General features: G+C 42.5%; 2 protein-coding genes across 3 annotated transcripts in view; one reads left to right on the top strand and one right to left on the bottom strand.

Moving 5' to 3' along the window:
- The window catches only part of rtcb (RNA 2',3'-cyclic phosphate and 5'-OH ligase), a 12,035-nt gene extending 8,966 nt beyond the window's left edge, over positions 1 to 3,069 (bottom strand). The window contains exons 1-3 of the mRNA XM_053343995.1: positions 2,886 to 3,069; positions 1,524 to 1,602; positions 477 to 544 (exon numbers count right to left, since the gene is read on the bottom strand). Coding sequence (XP_053199970.1) covers positions 477 to 544; positions 1,524 to 1,602; positions 2,886 to 2,978 — 240 coding nt within the window. The 5' untranslated portion in view covers positions 2,979 to 3,069. The remainder of the gene's footprint in view (positions 1 to 476; positions 545 to 1,523; positions 1,603 to 2,885) is intronic.
- Positions 3,070 to 4,960: 1,891 nt separating this feature from the next.
- fbxo7 (F-box protein 7) overlaps positions 4,961 to 15,000 on the top strand; it is an 11,315-nt gene continuing 1,275 nt past the window's right edge. Inside the window, exons 1-9 of one of the 2 annotated variants that reach the window (XM_053343997.1) lie at positions 4,961 to 5,067; positions 6,562 to 6,684; positions 9,903 to 10,167; positions 10,927 to 11,169; positions 12,054 to 12,198; positions 13,067 to 13,150; positions 13,240 to 13,335; positions 14,053 to 14,238; positions 14,351 to 14,391. In XM_053343997.1, the coding sequence (XP_053199972.1) occupies positions 6,563 to 6,684; positions 9,903 to 10,167; positions 10,927 to 11,169; positions 12,054 to 12,198; positions 13,067 to 13,150; positions 13,240 to 13,335; positions 14,053 to 14,238; positions 14,351 to 14,391 (1,182 nt within the window). In that variant the 5' untranslated portion in view covers positions 4,961 to 5,067; position 6,562. Of the gene's footprint in view, positions 5,068 to 6,561; positions 6,685 to 9,902; positions 10,176 to 10,926; positions 11,170 to 12,053; positions 12,199 to 13,066; positions 13,151 to 13,239; positions 13,336 to 14,052; positions 14,239 to 14,350; positions 14,392 to 15,000 lie in introns of both variants that reach the window. The other variant, XM_053343998.1, reaches the window with a different exon arrangement.

The following is a 15,000-nucleotide window of genomic DNA, read 5'->3' as shown; positions in this document are numbered from 1 at the left end:
TTCCTTCCTTCCTTCGTCCTTCCTCCCCCCTACCTTGTTTCCTCTCTCCCTCCCTCCTACCTTCCTTCCTTCCATCTGTGCTTCCTCTCTCCTTCCTTCTTTCTTTCCTTCTTCTCTTTCTCCATCTCCCTTTCTTCCTTCCTTCTGTCCTTCCTCCCTCCTACCTTCTTTCCTTCCTTCCTTTTTTCCTCCGTCCTTCCTTCCTTCCTTCCTTCCTCCCTCCCTCCTACCTTCTTTCCTCCCTCCCTCCTACCTTCCTTCCTTACTTACTTCTTTCTTCCCTTCCTTATTTCCTTTCCTCCCTTCCTTCCTTCCGTCCTCCATCCCCCTTTTTTCCTTCTGTCGTTCCTTCCTTTCTCTCTCCTTCCTCCCTCCCTGCCTTCTTTCCTTTACTCCCTTCCCTTCCTTCCTTGACTCGAACACAACAGGAGGGTTAACTTCCTGTTTCCTGCCGATGGTTTAATCATATTCCTCACATGTATGATCCCCGGAAGAGCCGCCACGTTTCCGATTTGTTTCATGGCCGGAAGGAATCCACCAAAACCTGAGAGACAAATACATAAATGAATAAATGAATGAATGAATGAATGAATGGATGAATGACAGATTTCCCAGCAGGTGGGACAGACGACTACAGCAGGTGGGACAGACGACTACAGCAGGTGGGACATACGACTACAGCAGGTGGGACAGGTGACTACAGCAGGTGGGACAGGTGACTACAGCAGGTGGGACAGATGACTACAGCAGGTGGGACAGCAGGTGGGACAGATGACTACAGCAGGTGGGACAGCAGGTGGGACAGATGACTACAGCAGGTGGGACAGGTGACTACAGCAGGTGGGACAGCAGGTGGGACAGACAACTAAAGCAGGTGGGACAGACAACTACAGCATGTGGGACAGACGACGACAACAGGTGGGACAGCAGGTGGGACAGATGACTACAGCAGGTGGGACAGACGACTACAGCAGGTGGGACAGGTGACTACAGCAGGTGGGACAGATGACTACAGCAGGTGGGACAGACGACTACAGCAGGTGGGACAGGTGACTACAGCAGGTGGGACAGATGACTACAGCAGGTGGGACAGACGACTACAGCAGGTGGGACAGACGACTACAGCAGGTGGGACAGACGACTACAGCAGGTGGGACAGGTGACTACAGCAGGTGGGACAGATGACTACAGCAGGTGGGACAGACGACTACAGCAGGTGGGACAGGTGACTACAGCAGGTGGGACAGATGACTACAGCAGGTGGGACAGACGACTACAGCAGGTGGGACAGACGACTACAGCAGGTGGGACAGCAGGTGGGACAGCAGGTGGGACATGTGACTACAGCAGGTGGGACAGGTGACTACAGCAGGTGGGACAGCAGGTGGGACAGATGACTACAGCAGGTGGGACAGATGACTACAGCAGGTGGGACAGATGACTACAGCAGGTGGGACAGCAGGTGGGACAGATGACTACAGCAGGTGGGACAGATGACTACAGCAGGTGGGACAGCAGCTGACCTCCTCCTCTGCTGGCGTTACGAAGCTCCTCAAACATCAGTTTCTCCAGAGAATCATTGACGTAGAAGATTCCTTCAACCTGGAAGACAAACACAGCATGAAAAATACTTCTGCAGTAAAAGTACTGCAGTATTATAGTGATGTAGTATGCAGTATTACAGTAAAAGTACTGCAGTATTATAGTGATGTAGTATGCAGTATTACAGTAAAAGTACTGCAGTATTATAGTGATGTAGTATGTAGTATTACAGTAAAAGTACTGCAGTATTATAGTGATGTAGTATGCAGTATTACAGTAAAAGTACTGCAGTATTATGAGTGATGTAGTATGCAGTATTACAGTAAAAGTACTGCAGTATTATAGTGATGTAGTATGCAGTATTACAGTAAAAGTACTGCAGTATTATAGTGATGTAGTATGCAGTATTACAGTAAAAGTACTGCAGTATTATAGTGATGTAGTATGTAGTATTACAGTAAAAGTACTGCAGTATTATAGTGATGTAGTATGCAGTATTACAGTAAAAGTACTGCAATATTATAGTGATGTAGTATGCAGTATTACAGTAAAAGTACTGCAGTATTATAGTGATGTAGTATGCAGTATTACAGTAAAAGTACTGCAGTATTATAGTGATGTAGTATGCAGTATTACAGTAAAAGTACTGCAGTATTATAGTGATGTAGTATGCAGTATTACAGTAAAAGTACTGCAGTATTATAGTGATGTAGTATGCAGTATTACAGTAAAAGTACTGCAGTATTATAGTGATGTAGTATGCAGTATTACAGTAAAAGTACTGCAGTATTTCATCTTTAACATTGTGTTGTATTTTAAAAGCTTGTTATATTGTACTGCCTCTGTACTGCAGTAAAGTACCTCAAACTGTACTACAGTAAAGTACTAGTACCTCAAACTATACTACAGTAAAGTACTAGTACCTCAAACTGTACTACAATAAATCACAAGTACCTCAAACTGTACTACAGTAAAGTACAAGTACTTCAAACTGTACTACAATAAATCACAAGTACTTCAAATTGTACTACAATAAAATACAAGTACTTCAAACAGTACTTCATTGCAGTACTCAGGTTGAACATTGTGCTGAGTGTCATTATAAAATATATTGATTTAATATTAATATTCATTCAGAGACTAAAATCACAGCATTAAATAATAAATAATAATTAATATACGGAGTATTATTAGTGTTATTAACCCTTTGATCCCCAGCAGCCCTGAGCTACGTCAGCAGGTTATAATACTGCATATCACTGTTGATGTGACGTTAATGTTTATTTAAGTAGCCTCCATGCTGCTAGCCTTTAGCTCAGCCGCTGCTAACCGCTCAGTCTCACCTGCATGTTGGGAACGAAGCCTTTTTTAATCCTCCAGCAGTTACTGTTGATTTTATCCAGATACTGCAGCTCATCATTGTAACTCCTGCTCATTGTTCTGGTACAAACCGGCTGTTTCTGCCGTTAAACTCTCCGTTAAAACCGGCTGCTCTGTGCCAGGTGCCAACAGTCACGGTTCTACGGCGGCCTGCGAGTTATTAAAAAAGCGTTTTATAATTTCTTATGACGCAGTTACTTTTCCAAACTAAAATACAACTTAGGATATTTAAAGTTACATTTGCGGGTGAAACACGACAGCGGATGTTATTATGGTGATTTTTACAAACGTTAACTGTTATTAATAATAGTCGAAGCATTATTTTAAACACTACATTCAGCTCGCCGTAGTTGTAGTCAAATAATGACGTTAAGTTCGCTGGAGACCACCGGAACAGAGCCGGAAATGAGGTGTCAGGCCTCCAAAGCAAAAGCATAAAACGTGTGTGTGTTTTTTTTTTGTCACTTAAATTTTTATTGACACATCTACAGAAGTAAATACAATCAACTATAACAAAAGCTGCCTGGGAATACAACTTATTCTTACTATTTTATGTGTTAGAGTATTTCATCAGTTACTATTCCTGTCCGATATCGTCTTGAGTCTTGTATAGTGTCCATTCCTCCCACTTCTTGTCCAGTTGAGCTTCTTGTAGCCTCAGTATGTGTGTCAGTTCTTCCATTAAAAATATTTCTTCCACAATTGACAGCCACTGATCTTAAAACGTGTGTGTTTTAAATAATAATAATAATGATAAAAATACTTTACTCCATGAATAGCTATGTCCATGCAACTAAAAACCAAATGAAATGAAACACAAGACAACACAATAACAAGACAGAATACATATATACAGAGTTAAAACAGATATGCGCTCCAATGCTTCCAGAAATAAGAGGACTATTTCATGTCACTGTGTGTAGGCTGGACTAATGCCATCATAATTTAATTTATTGATTCATAAACCGAACCATGAATCTGTACATCAACTTCCTTAACACTGCATAAAAGGTGGAGACACTGTTAAAAACGAACATGTGACTAGCACTCGTTCATCTTGGAAGCTTTAAGCAGAAATCTAAATGCATAAATACATTATAGATATTACATATAGGCTACATTAATACATTTCATATATAAACATAGCACAAAAAGTAAGGACACAGGTGTGCTTGGGAGAGTATTTCTTTATTATAACAATGCTTCTCTGTAATAAATCTTATACGGTTGGAAAGCCTGTTTATTTCTCTTTTAAATGGAGCCACATTAGTAAGGAACATACTTTTTTTTTTTGCTCTTATAGATTAACAATGTTTTTTATTTATGTCTTAAGTTGTTTTTAATTTTCTTAAATGTTCTTATGGCTCAGGGAGTGCTGTCTACATTTCATTATATTGTTGTCTAACCCTCAATATAATGACAATAAAGCTGCTGCTCATCCCACAAATGAATTTATATTTATTTTTAGAAACACTAAAAACTATTTATGAAATATATGAAAGGGGACAAAAGCAACAATGAAATGTGAAATGCACAATGTAGAGCCCAATTTGATGAAATATATGAAAGTGACAGACAGTGATTCAATGACGGATGTGAGAGATATAAAGTCCAGTTTGTTGTTTTCTTTGGGTGTAAAAAAGAAAAAAAAAGAGAAAAAAGTCACCGCAATAAAGGTTTTATTTTGAAAGTGTTTACCGGAAATATATATGAAGGGGACAGAAGCTACAATTTAATGTGACATGCGCATAAATAATCCAATATAAAGCCCGGTTTGATGTTTGATTTGTTTGTTTGTTTGTTTTTTTTTAAAGTCGCTGCAATAAAGTTTTTATTTTGAAAGTGTTTACCGGAAATATATGAAGGAGACAGAAGCTACAATTTAATGTGAAATGCGCACAAGTAATCCAATATAAAACCCGGTTTGATATTTGATTTGTTTGTTTTTTTAAAGTCGCTGCAATAAAGTTTTTATTTTGAAAGCGTGAACCGGAAGCTAGTATGTGTGTTGGTCCGCCAGTAACCAAAGAAGAAGAGGCGTTGCTGTGGACATTACTCTCATCTTGTTGTTGTTGAGTCTTCTCGTGTTTAAAAACTGGATTTTATGACAGAAATGAGGTAAAATCTGTCCCGTTAAAGCAACACGTGAGTATTTAACTTTATATAATTTAACTCTGAGCCTGTTTGCGTCATTATAACGTGATTTAAAGTGAAAGTTAGAGCTAACATTGACATTAACTGTCACGCAGTAACTAATGATAGTTAACGTTTCTGCTGCAGAAACGAAAACGAAACATATCAGCTTCATGTTAACTTGATTTATTGATTATATTTATGTTTTAATTTGATTTATTTCACTGTATTTAAGGTCAGCTGATGTGCAGCTTTGTCCTCTGAACTCTTTACCTTCACTAACTGAACATTAAAGTGATTTTAATCTGAATTTGAGCTTAAATATATAAAGTTAAGTTGATTTCTGGCTTAAAAACACACAAAACGACGTTAATGACTCATCAAAAAATGTAAAATGGAGATTCCTGATGGGGATGTTGTGTCTCTCTCTCTGTCTGTCTCTCTCTCTCTCTCTCTCTCTCTCTCTCTCTCTCTCTCTCTCTCTCTCTCATCTCCTCTCTGTCTGTCCCCTCTCTCTCTCTCTCCTCTCTCTCACACTTTTTCTCTCTCTCTCTCTCTTTCTCTCTTGTCTCTCTCTCTTTCTCTACTCTGTCTCTCTCTCTCTCTGTCTCTTCTCTCTCTTCTCTCTCTCATCTCTCTGCTCTCTCTCACTTTTTCTCTCGTCTCTCTCTGTCTGTCTCTCTCTCACTCTCTCTCTCTCACACTTTTTCTCTCTCTCTCTCTCTTTCTCTCTCTTCCTCTCTCTCTCTTTTCTCTCTCTGTCTCTCTCTCTCTTCTCTCTCTGTCTCTCTCTCTCTCTCTGTCCCTCTCTCTCTCTCTCTCTCTCACACTTTTTCTCTCTCTTCTCTCTCTTTCTCTCTTCTGTCTCTCCTCTCTCTTTCTCTCTCTGTCTCTCTCTCTCTCTCTGTCTCTCTCTCTCTCTTTCTCTCTCTCTCTCTCTGTCTCTCTCTCACTTTTTCTCATCTCTCTCTCTGTCTGTCTCTCTCTCTGTCTCTCTCTCTCTTTCTCCTCTCTCTCTCTCTGTCTCTCTCTCACTTTTTCTCTCTCTCTCTCTGTCTGTCTCTCTCTCTCTTTCTCTCTCTGTCTTTCTCTCTCTGTCTCTCACTTTTTCTCTCTCTCTCTCCCTCTCTCTCTTCTCTCTACTCTGTCTTTCTCTCTCTCTGTCTCTCTCTCCCTCTCTCTCTCTCTCTCTCTCACTTTTTCTCTCTCTCCCTCTCTTTTCTCTCTCTCCCTCCTCTGTGTGTCTCTCTCTCTCTCTCTCTCTCTGTGTCTCTCTCTCTCTCTCTCTTTCTCTCTCTCTTTCTCTCTCTCTCTCTCTCTCTCGTCTCTCTATCTCTCTCTCTCTGTCTCTCTCTCTCTCTCTCTCTTTCTGTCTCTGTCTCTCTCTCTCTGTCTCTCTCTCTCTGTCTGTCTCTCTTTCTCTCTCTCTCTTTCTCTCTCTCTCTCTCTCTCTCTCTCTCTCTCTCTCTCTCTCTCTCTCTCTCTCTCTCTCTCTCTCACACACAGCATGAAGTTGCGTGTTCGGGTCAACAGGCAGACGAGCCGGGTGGAGTTAGCGGGAGAAGAACCGACTCTGAAAGATCTCATAGATCACATCAAAGACACAGTTCTGTCCTCTCTGGGACTCAGGTCAGACTCACCTTCCTCTTTACTAAGTACTGCAGTATTATAGTGATGTAGTATGTAGTATTACAGTAAAAGTACTGCAGTATTATAGTGATGTAGTATGTAGTATTACAGTAAAAGTACTGCAGTATTATAGTGATGTAGTATGCAGTATTACAGTAAAAGTACTGCAGTATTATGAGTGATGTAGTATGCAGTATTACAGTAAAAGTACTGCAGTATTATAGTGATGTAGTATGCAGTATTACAGTAAAAGTACTGCAGTATTATAGTGATGTAGTATGCAGTATTACAGTAAAAGTACTGCAGTATTATAGTGATGTAGTATGCAGTATTACAGTAAAAGTACTGCAGTATTATAGTGATGTAGTATGCAGTATTACAGTAAAAGTACTGCAGTATTATAGTGATGTAGTATGCAGTATTACAGTAAAAGTACTGCAGTATTATAGTGATGTAGTATGCAGTATTACAGTAAAAGTACTGCAGTATTATAGTGATGTAGTATGCAGTATTACAGTAAAAGTACTGCAGTATTATAGTGATGTAGTATGCAGTATTACAGTAAAAGTACTGCAGTATTATAGTGATGTAGTATGCAGTATTACAGTAAAAGTACTGCAGTATTATAGTGATGTAGTATGCAGTATTACAGTAAAAGTACTGCAGTATTATAGTGATGTAGTATGCAGTATTACAGTAAAAGTACTGCAGTATTATAGTGATGTAGTATGCAGTATTACAGTAAAAGTACTGCAGTATTATAGTGATGTAGTATGCAGTATTACAGTAAAAGTACTGCAGTATTATAGTGATGTAGTATGCAGTATTACAGTAAAAGTACTGCAGTATTATAGTGATGTAGTATGCAGTATTACAGTAAAAGTACTGCAGTATTATAGTGATGTAGTATGCAGTATTACAGTAAAAGTACTGCAGTATTATAGTGATGTAGTATGCAGTATTACAGTAAAAGTACTGCAGTATTATAGTGATGTAGTATGCAGTATTACAGTAAAAGTACTGCAGTATTATAGTGATGTAGTATGCAGTATTACAGTAAAAGTACTGCAGTATTATAGTGATGTAGTATGCAGTATTACAGTAAAAGTACTGCAGTATTACAGTAAAAGTACTGCAGTATTACAGTAAAAGTACTGCAGTATTATAGTGATGTAGTATGCAGTATTACAGTAAAAGTACTGCAGTATTATAGTGATGTAGTATGCAGTATTACAGTAAAAGTACTGCAGTATTATAGTGATGTAGTATGCAGTATTACAGTAAAAGTACTGCAGTATTATAGTGATGTAGCATGCAGACTGGAATAACTTGACACACAGTCTTTTATAATGATTGATAATCGAGCAAATAAACATTTCTAAAACATTTAAATGTGGAATAATGTGCATCATGGACTGTAAATGGTAAATGTTCTGTACTTATAAAGCGCCTTTCTAGTCTGTGCAACCAATCAAAGCGCTTTACATCACATGTCATATTCACCCTTTCACACACATTCATACACTGATGGCAGGGTCTACCACGCAGGGGGCCAACCTGCTCATCAGGGGGAATCTAACCATTCATTCACATTCATACACCGTTGGCATAGCAACGGGAGCAATTTTGGGGTTAAGTGTCTTGCCCAAGGACACATCGACATGTGTACTGGAATGGAGCCGGGAACCAAACCACCAATCTTCCAGTTGGAGGAGGACCGCTCTACCTCCTGAGCCCCTGTTTGGTCACCTAGGAGACCAAACAGGTTCGCTCAACTCCTTCTTTAATACATTCACTTTCTCTTCTTGACGAATCAGCAGTTATTTTAGCTGGAGCTTGCAGGTTTGGGTTGGTTTGGGTTGGTTTGGACAGGTGTGGACAGGTTTGGGTTGGTTTGGACAGGTTTGGGTTGGTTTGGACAAGTTTGGGTTGGTTTGGACAGGTTTGGACAGGTTTGGACTGGTTTGGACAGGTTTGGGTTGGTTTGGGTTGGTTTGGACAGGTTTGGGTTGGTTTGGACAGGTTTGGACAGGTGTGGGTTGGTTTGGACAGGTTTGGGTTGGTTTGGACAGGTTTGGGTTGGTTTGGGTTGGTTTGGGTTGGTTTGGGTTGGTTTGGACAGGTTTGGGTTGGTTTGGACAGGTTTGGGTTGGTTTGGACTGGTTTAGACAGGTTTGGGTTGGTTTGGGTTGGTTTGGACAGGTTTGGGTTGGTTTGGACAGGTTTGGACAGGTTTGGGTTGGTTTGGACAGGTTTGGGTTGGTTTGGGTTGGTTTGGACAGGTTTGGGTTGGTTTGGGTTGGTTTGGACAGGTTTGGGTTGGTTTGGACAGGTTTGGGTTGGTTTGGACAAGTTTGGGTTGGTTTGGACAGGTTTGGGTTGGTTTGGGTTGGTTTGGGTTGGTTTGGGTTGGTTTGGGTTGGTTTGGACAGGTTTGGGTTGGTTTGGGTTGGTTTGGACAGGTTTGGGTTGGTTTGGGTTGGTTTGGACAGGTTGGGGTTGGTTTGGGTTGGTTTGGGTTGGTTTGGGTTGGTTTGGACAGGTTTGGGTTGGTTTGGACAGGTTTGGGTTGGTTTGGACAGGTTTGGACAGGTTTGGACAGGTTTGGACAGGTGTGGGGTTGGTTTGGACAGGTTTGGGTTGGTTTGGACAGGTTTGGGTTGGTTTGGGTTGGTTTGGGTTGGTTTGGGTTGGTTTGGACAGGTTTGGGTTGGTTTGGACAGGTTTGGGTTGGTTTGGACAGGTTTGGGTTGGTTTGGACTGGTTTAGACAGGTTTGGGTTGGTTTGGGTTGGTTTGGACAGGTTTGGACAGGTTTGGGTTGGTTTGGTTTGGACAGGTTTGGGTTGGTTTGGACAGGTTTGGGTTGGTTTGGGTTGGTTTGGACAGGTTTGGGTTGGTTTGGGTTGGTTTGGACTGGTTTGGACAGGTTTGGGTTGGTTTGGACTGGTTTGGACAGGTTTGGGTTGGTTTGGTTTGGACAGGTTTGGGTTGGTTTGGACAGGTTTGGACAGGTTTGGGTTGGTTTGGACAGGTTTGGACAGGTTTGGGTTGGTTTGGACAGGTTTGGACAGGTTTGGGTTGGTTTGGACAGGTTTGGGTTGGTTTGGACTGGTTTGGACAGGTTTGGGTTGGGTTGGTTTGGACAGGTTTGGACAGGTTTGGACTGGTTTGGACAGGTTTAGATGTTGCTCATGTGTCTTTCTGTTTCTCTTTCAGTGCAGACACAGACTTCAGTTTGTCTCTGAACGGCTCGGAGCTTCTGTCAGACACGGGACAGACTCTGACGTCCTGCGGCATCGTCTCTGGAGATCTGGTCTCTGTGATCCTGCCCGAGTCTGCAGCCGCCGCCATCCCTACTGCCTCCTCCTCCTCCTCCTCCTCCTCCTCCTCCTCCATCTCATCCTCCTCCTCCACCTCCTCCACCTCAGCCAGCAGCTCAGTGAATCGGAGCCGACGGACAGCTGCCATGTCCTCCGACCAGGTGTGTGTGTGTGTGTGTGTGTGTGTGTGTGTGTGTGTTTCCTTCCTTCCATCTGTCCTTCCTCCCTCCCTCCTTCTCTCCTCCCTCCCTTCCTTCCTTCCTTCCTTCCTTCTTTCTTCCCTTCCTCTTTTCCTTTCTCCCTCCCTCGTTCCTTATTTCCTCCGTCCTTCCTTCCTTTCCTTCCTTCCATCTGTCCTTCCTCCCTCCCTCCTTCTCTCCTCCCTTCTTTCTTCCCTTCCTCTTTTCCTTTCTCCCTCCCTCGTTCCTTATTTCCTCCGTCCTTCCTTCCTTTCCTTCCTTCCATCTGTCCTTCCTCCCTCCCTCCTTCTCTCCTCCCTTCCTTCTTTCCTTCCTCCGTCCTTCCTTCCTTCCTTTCCTTCCATCTGTTCTTCCTCCCTTCCTCCTTCTCTCCTCCCTTCCTTCTTTCCTTCCTCCATCCCCCTTTCTTCTTCCTTCCTTATTTCTTTCTTCCCTTCCTCCCTCCCTCCTTCTCTCTTTCTTTCCTCCGTCCTTCCTTCCTTCCTTCCTTCCTCCCTTCCTTTCAATGAGTGTCCTATAAAGGGTTAACTTTTCCCTGGAGAAGCTGTAAACTCATCCTTTTAAATGTTTGTGAAGCGCAACAAGCTGAAAGTAAAAGTGTCTCCTCGAATGTAAAACAGTGTCAGTGAAGCTCATCATGTTTGTGCTGAGTCGTTATAAATGAGCTAAAACACTAAAACACGACAGGAAATAAAATAAAGTTCCCTCTGATGGTTTCAGCAGCTCGGCAGCAGCAGCAGCAGGAGCCGTGCAGCTCAGCCGGAGTCTGAGGAGGACAGCGAAGTGTTGGACGCTGAGCCTTCGGTCCCCAGCTGGGAGCCGATGCTGTGCAGTGAGGCGGAGGACGGTCAGGCTCCCCTCTCTCTGGAGCTGCTCTACCACAACGCACAGACCAGCAGTCCCAGTGACGCCATCATGGTGGCCGGAAACCTCCTGATGCTCGAAACTGGATTCACTCCTCAGGTAACAGAAATCATAAAGAAAGACCTGAATCAGTGGATGAACTGAGTGTCAATGATGTAACCAGGCAGCGGGGAGCTCTGGTCCTCTGAAATGAGGCCAACCAGGAAGTAACTTAGAGCTGCATTGTATCAAAAGGCCACCAGGGGGCGACCGTCTCTATACAAGTCAATGGAGAATTCACCAACTTCTCACTTGATTTCTAACCTCAGTAAACGTTTTCAAAATGTGTTTATGGTCTCAATCGCTAGTTTAAAGCCTTCTTCAATGCAGTATGATGTTCATTTGGGACATTTTGGCCTCCCTGATTTTATATGTGACGATAAAGCAGGGTATGCATTAGGGCGTGGCTACGTCCTGATTCATCTGGTTACCATGGAGATCAGGAAACATTTACATGTTTTAAATGAAGTCATTATTAGTATAAGTCCACTTAAATACACTGTAGCTGATACAATATTTAATATCTATCATTCTTTTTTTTTTTTTTTTTTTTTTTTAAAGATTTTGTTGGCATAGACGCCTTTATTAATCAGTAGATCGACAGGAAACATGGGAGAGAGAGGGGGGTGACATGCAGCAAAGGACCTCTGATCGGGATTCGAACCGGGGTCGGCTGCGTATGTGGCATGCGCTCTAACCACTCGACCACCTGCGCGCCAATATCTATCATTCTTTTGTGGTTACACCATTTGACATTTTCAGGAGCATTCAGTCTTACTTTTGGTAAAAAATGGTGCAAATGTCATTTAAATGATATAAAACCAACAAAAATACTAAATGTACATTTTAACAAACCTGATGCTGCTTTTAAATCTAGTTTAACTCATTTATGAATTCATCATCTTACCGACTCTTATGCATCACTGAGCTGTGTGTGTGTTCAGGGAGGTGAGCTGAGGTCCGGTGCGATGCCCGTCGGCTGGAGGTCAGCAGGTGGAGTCTACAGACTGCAGTACTCTCATCCTCTGTGTGAAAACAGCCTGGCCATGGTGGTGGCTGTGTGCATGGGCCCCGTGCTCGTCATTAACGGTGAGATCAAACCCCTGGTTCAGGACCACAGGATGCACTGCAAGAACTAAAATCTAACTAAGGTTAAATATGTTAAATCAAGGCAAAATATGCTTGTTCTTTGTCTGCTAAGATATATCTTTTAACCAGGCTGCTTTAATTATCTTAATAAGGTTTTATAATTTATTAAGTTCTAGCTTATAATAACCCTTAAACAGGCAGCGTGCACCAGGAGACTCTACCCACGATTGGTTAAGGTGGATGTTTAATTGTATATGAGCCTTTAATTGGTAGAATTGAAGCTTGTTGTAGGTTTATACTTTGATAGAAATGATAAAAAATCAGTTTAGAAACTAGTATGTGTGATATTAATGAGCAGAATGTTTCACTTTACTATGTTAAATAACACATTTAAGTGTTTTTACCATTATGAACATTTTATACCTTAATAAGGGCAAAGCATCCTGGTGGAGATACAACTCATAAAATCCAAAATATATTAAAAATATGAGTGGAAATGTTTTACTTTAGGTGCAAATAACATATCTAATTTTCCACTCCTGCCTGTTTAAGGGATAAGAATGAGAATCACCATAACTCTCTAGGTCTTGTATTAACACTGACAGCTGAATCTCTTATTTCAAGCATCTTATCCTTTTAATCTCTTCACATATTAACAGTAATTAATAAACTAGATAAACACTAGATTTAAGACATTGTGGGGTTTACATATCATCACATGTTCCTGTTCTGTTGGCAGATAATTGAGCTTATTCTGAGTAATATATTCCTCATTTCATTACTTTATTTCTTTTTTTAAGCTGAGTTTTTGCAGTGTGCAGTCTGTAGTAGAGAATCATAACTCAGATCTGAACGTCTCTCCTTCCAGCTACTCTGAAGGTGAACGAAACCGTCGACACGGTCCGAAAACTGTGCCTGAATCCGTGCAGCTACGTGACGGACGAGTGGCCAGGTGAGAAACCCGACCGGTCGATGTGTGGCAGCAGGCGGCCGGCAGAGCTCCCGTAATGACTCCTGTCGTGTCTCTTTGGTTCCTTTCAGGAGAAAGTGCAGCCGCAGCTTTCAGAGATTTGGGCAAACTGTCTCGGATCTTCAAAGACCAGCTAGCGTACCCGCTGATCGCTGCCGCCAGAGAAGGTAACCAGTTTAACGGGATTACTTTCAACTCTGTGTGTTTTTAAATCAGACGTTAAAGTTCATTTTTCACCTCATAAACCCGCCCCTGCTGCTGTAGAGGTAGAAATACATTCAGCACACACTACTACTACTACAGTCTACAGTTAGCCAGTTAGCTGAGTTAGCCGCCGAGCTAACCGCTGAGTTAGCTGCCGGGCTAGCAGCTGAGTTAGCAGCAGAAAGCTCTCAGACGTAGCGTCCATGTTTCTGGTAGAGGTGGTGACTTTGATTGACAGGTGACACTTTGTAGGGGGCGGGGCTTCAGCGGACTCGGAGGCCACGCCCACAGCGTTTGGGAGCAGAGAAAGAGGCTGAGTTTTACACAACTTTGAAGCCTAATTTCATATATTTGGCGATTTTTTTTTTTTTTTAATCATTCAAATTTGGCAGGGTGGTTAACAACACACTTTTCTGTGGTATGTCAAACTCAGAATACATATTTATTCTTACTTTACACAGACTTTAAATGTCTTGAAGTTGATCTCTAAATTTTAATTTCTGTCTCTTAAGGATATAAAATTCTAAAATAACCAGAAGCTGCAGAAAAACAACCTGAAACATGGATTAATGTGAGCCTTGCAGATGTTTGGTTGTTGATTTTGTGTGTGTGTGTGTGTGTGTGTGTGTGTGTGTGTGTGTGTGTGTGTGTGTCTGTGTGTGTGTGTGTCTCTCTCTCAGCCATGGCTCTGCCGGTGGCCTTCGGTCTGGCCGCTCTTCCTCCTGAGCTCCTCCTCCGAGTGCTGCGACTGCTGGACGTCCGCTCTGTGGTCAGACTGTCGGCGGTCTGCAGACACTTCCACGCCTCCACGGTCGACTCCTCGCTGTGGAGACACCTCTGCCGCCGAGACTTCAGCAGCCAGACCAGTGAGTACGCAAACCACTGATCTCATCTCACGTTTGTGCTGAAAGTTAATACAGAATGAAACAGTCGATCTCTTCTAATCGTCCTTCTGGATGAATTCTGCTTCACAAACAGATTCAGATGCCAGCAGATCAAGAGACACGGACTGGAAAGAGGTGAGGGAACTTCATAAAACACGTAGGGTCTGATTTACTAAAGGTCTGATTTACTAAAGGTCTGATTTAGAGATGTTCCGATACCATTTTTCCCCTCCCGATACCGATGCTGATACTTGTGCTTTGGGTATTGGCCGATACCGAGTACTGATACCAATGTGTTAAAAAAACAACAACAACAACCTCATACTACGCCTAGAAGATGTGTGTCAGCGCTAACGGAGCTAACCAGTAAACAGATTCCTATTTCTAATAAATGACGTGGTATGGGATCGGTGCCTGGACTCCAGTACTCGCCGATACCGACGCCAGCATTATCGTCAGTATCGGAGGCATTTCTGATACTGGTATAGGAATCGGAACAACTCTAGTCTGATTTACTAAAGGTCTGCGCCCTTCCTTCCTCCTTTCCTCCTTACTTCCTTCCCTCCCTCCCTCCCTCCCTCCCTCCCTCCCTCCTTCTTTCTTTCCTCCTTTCCTCCCTCCCTCCCTACTCCTTTCCTTCCTTCCTTCCCTCCCTCCCTTCTCTCCTTACTTCCTTTCTCCCTTTCTCCCTCCCTCCCTCCTTCCTTCCTTCCTTCCTCCCTCCCTCACTTCTCTCCTTACTTC

This window comes from Scomber japonicus, chromosome 23 (genome assembly GCF_027409825.1).
Source record: "Scomber japonicus isolate fScoJap1 chromosome 23, fScoJap1.pri, whole genome shotgun sequence".
NCBI classification, from domain to species: domain Eukaryota; kingdom Metazoa; phylum Chordata; class Actinopteri; order Scombriformes; family Scombridae; genus Scomber; species Scomber japonicus.
This window is presented reverse-complemented; position numbering and strand designations above follow the sequence as displayed.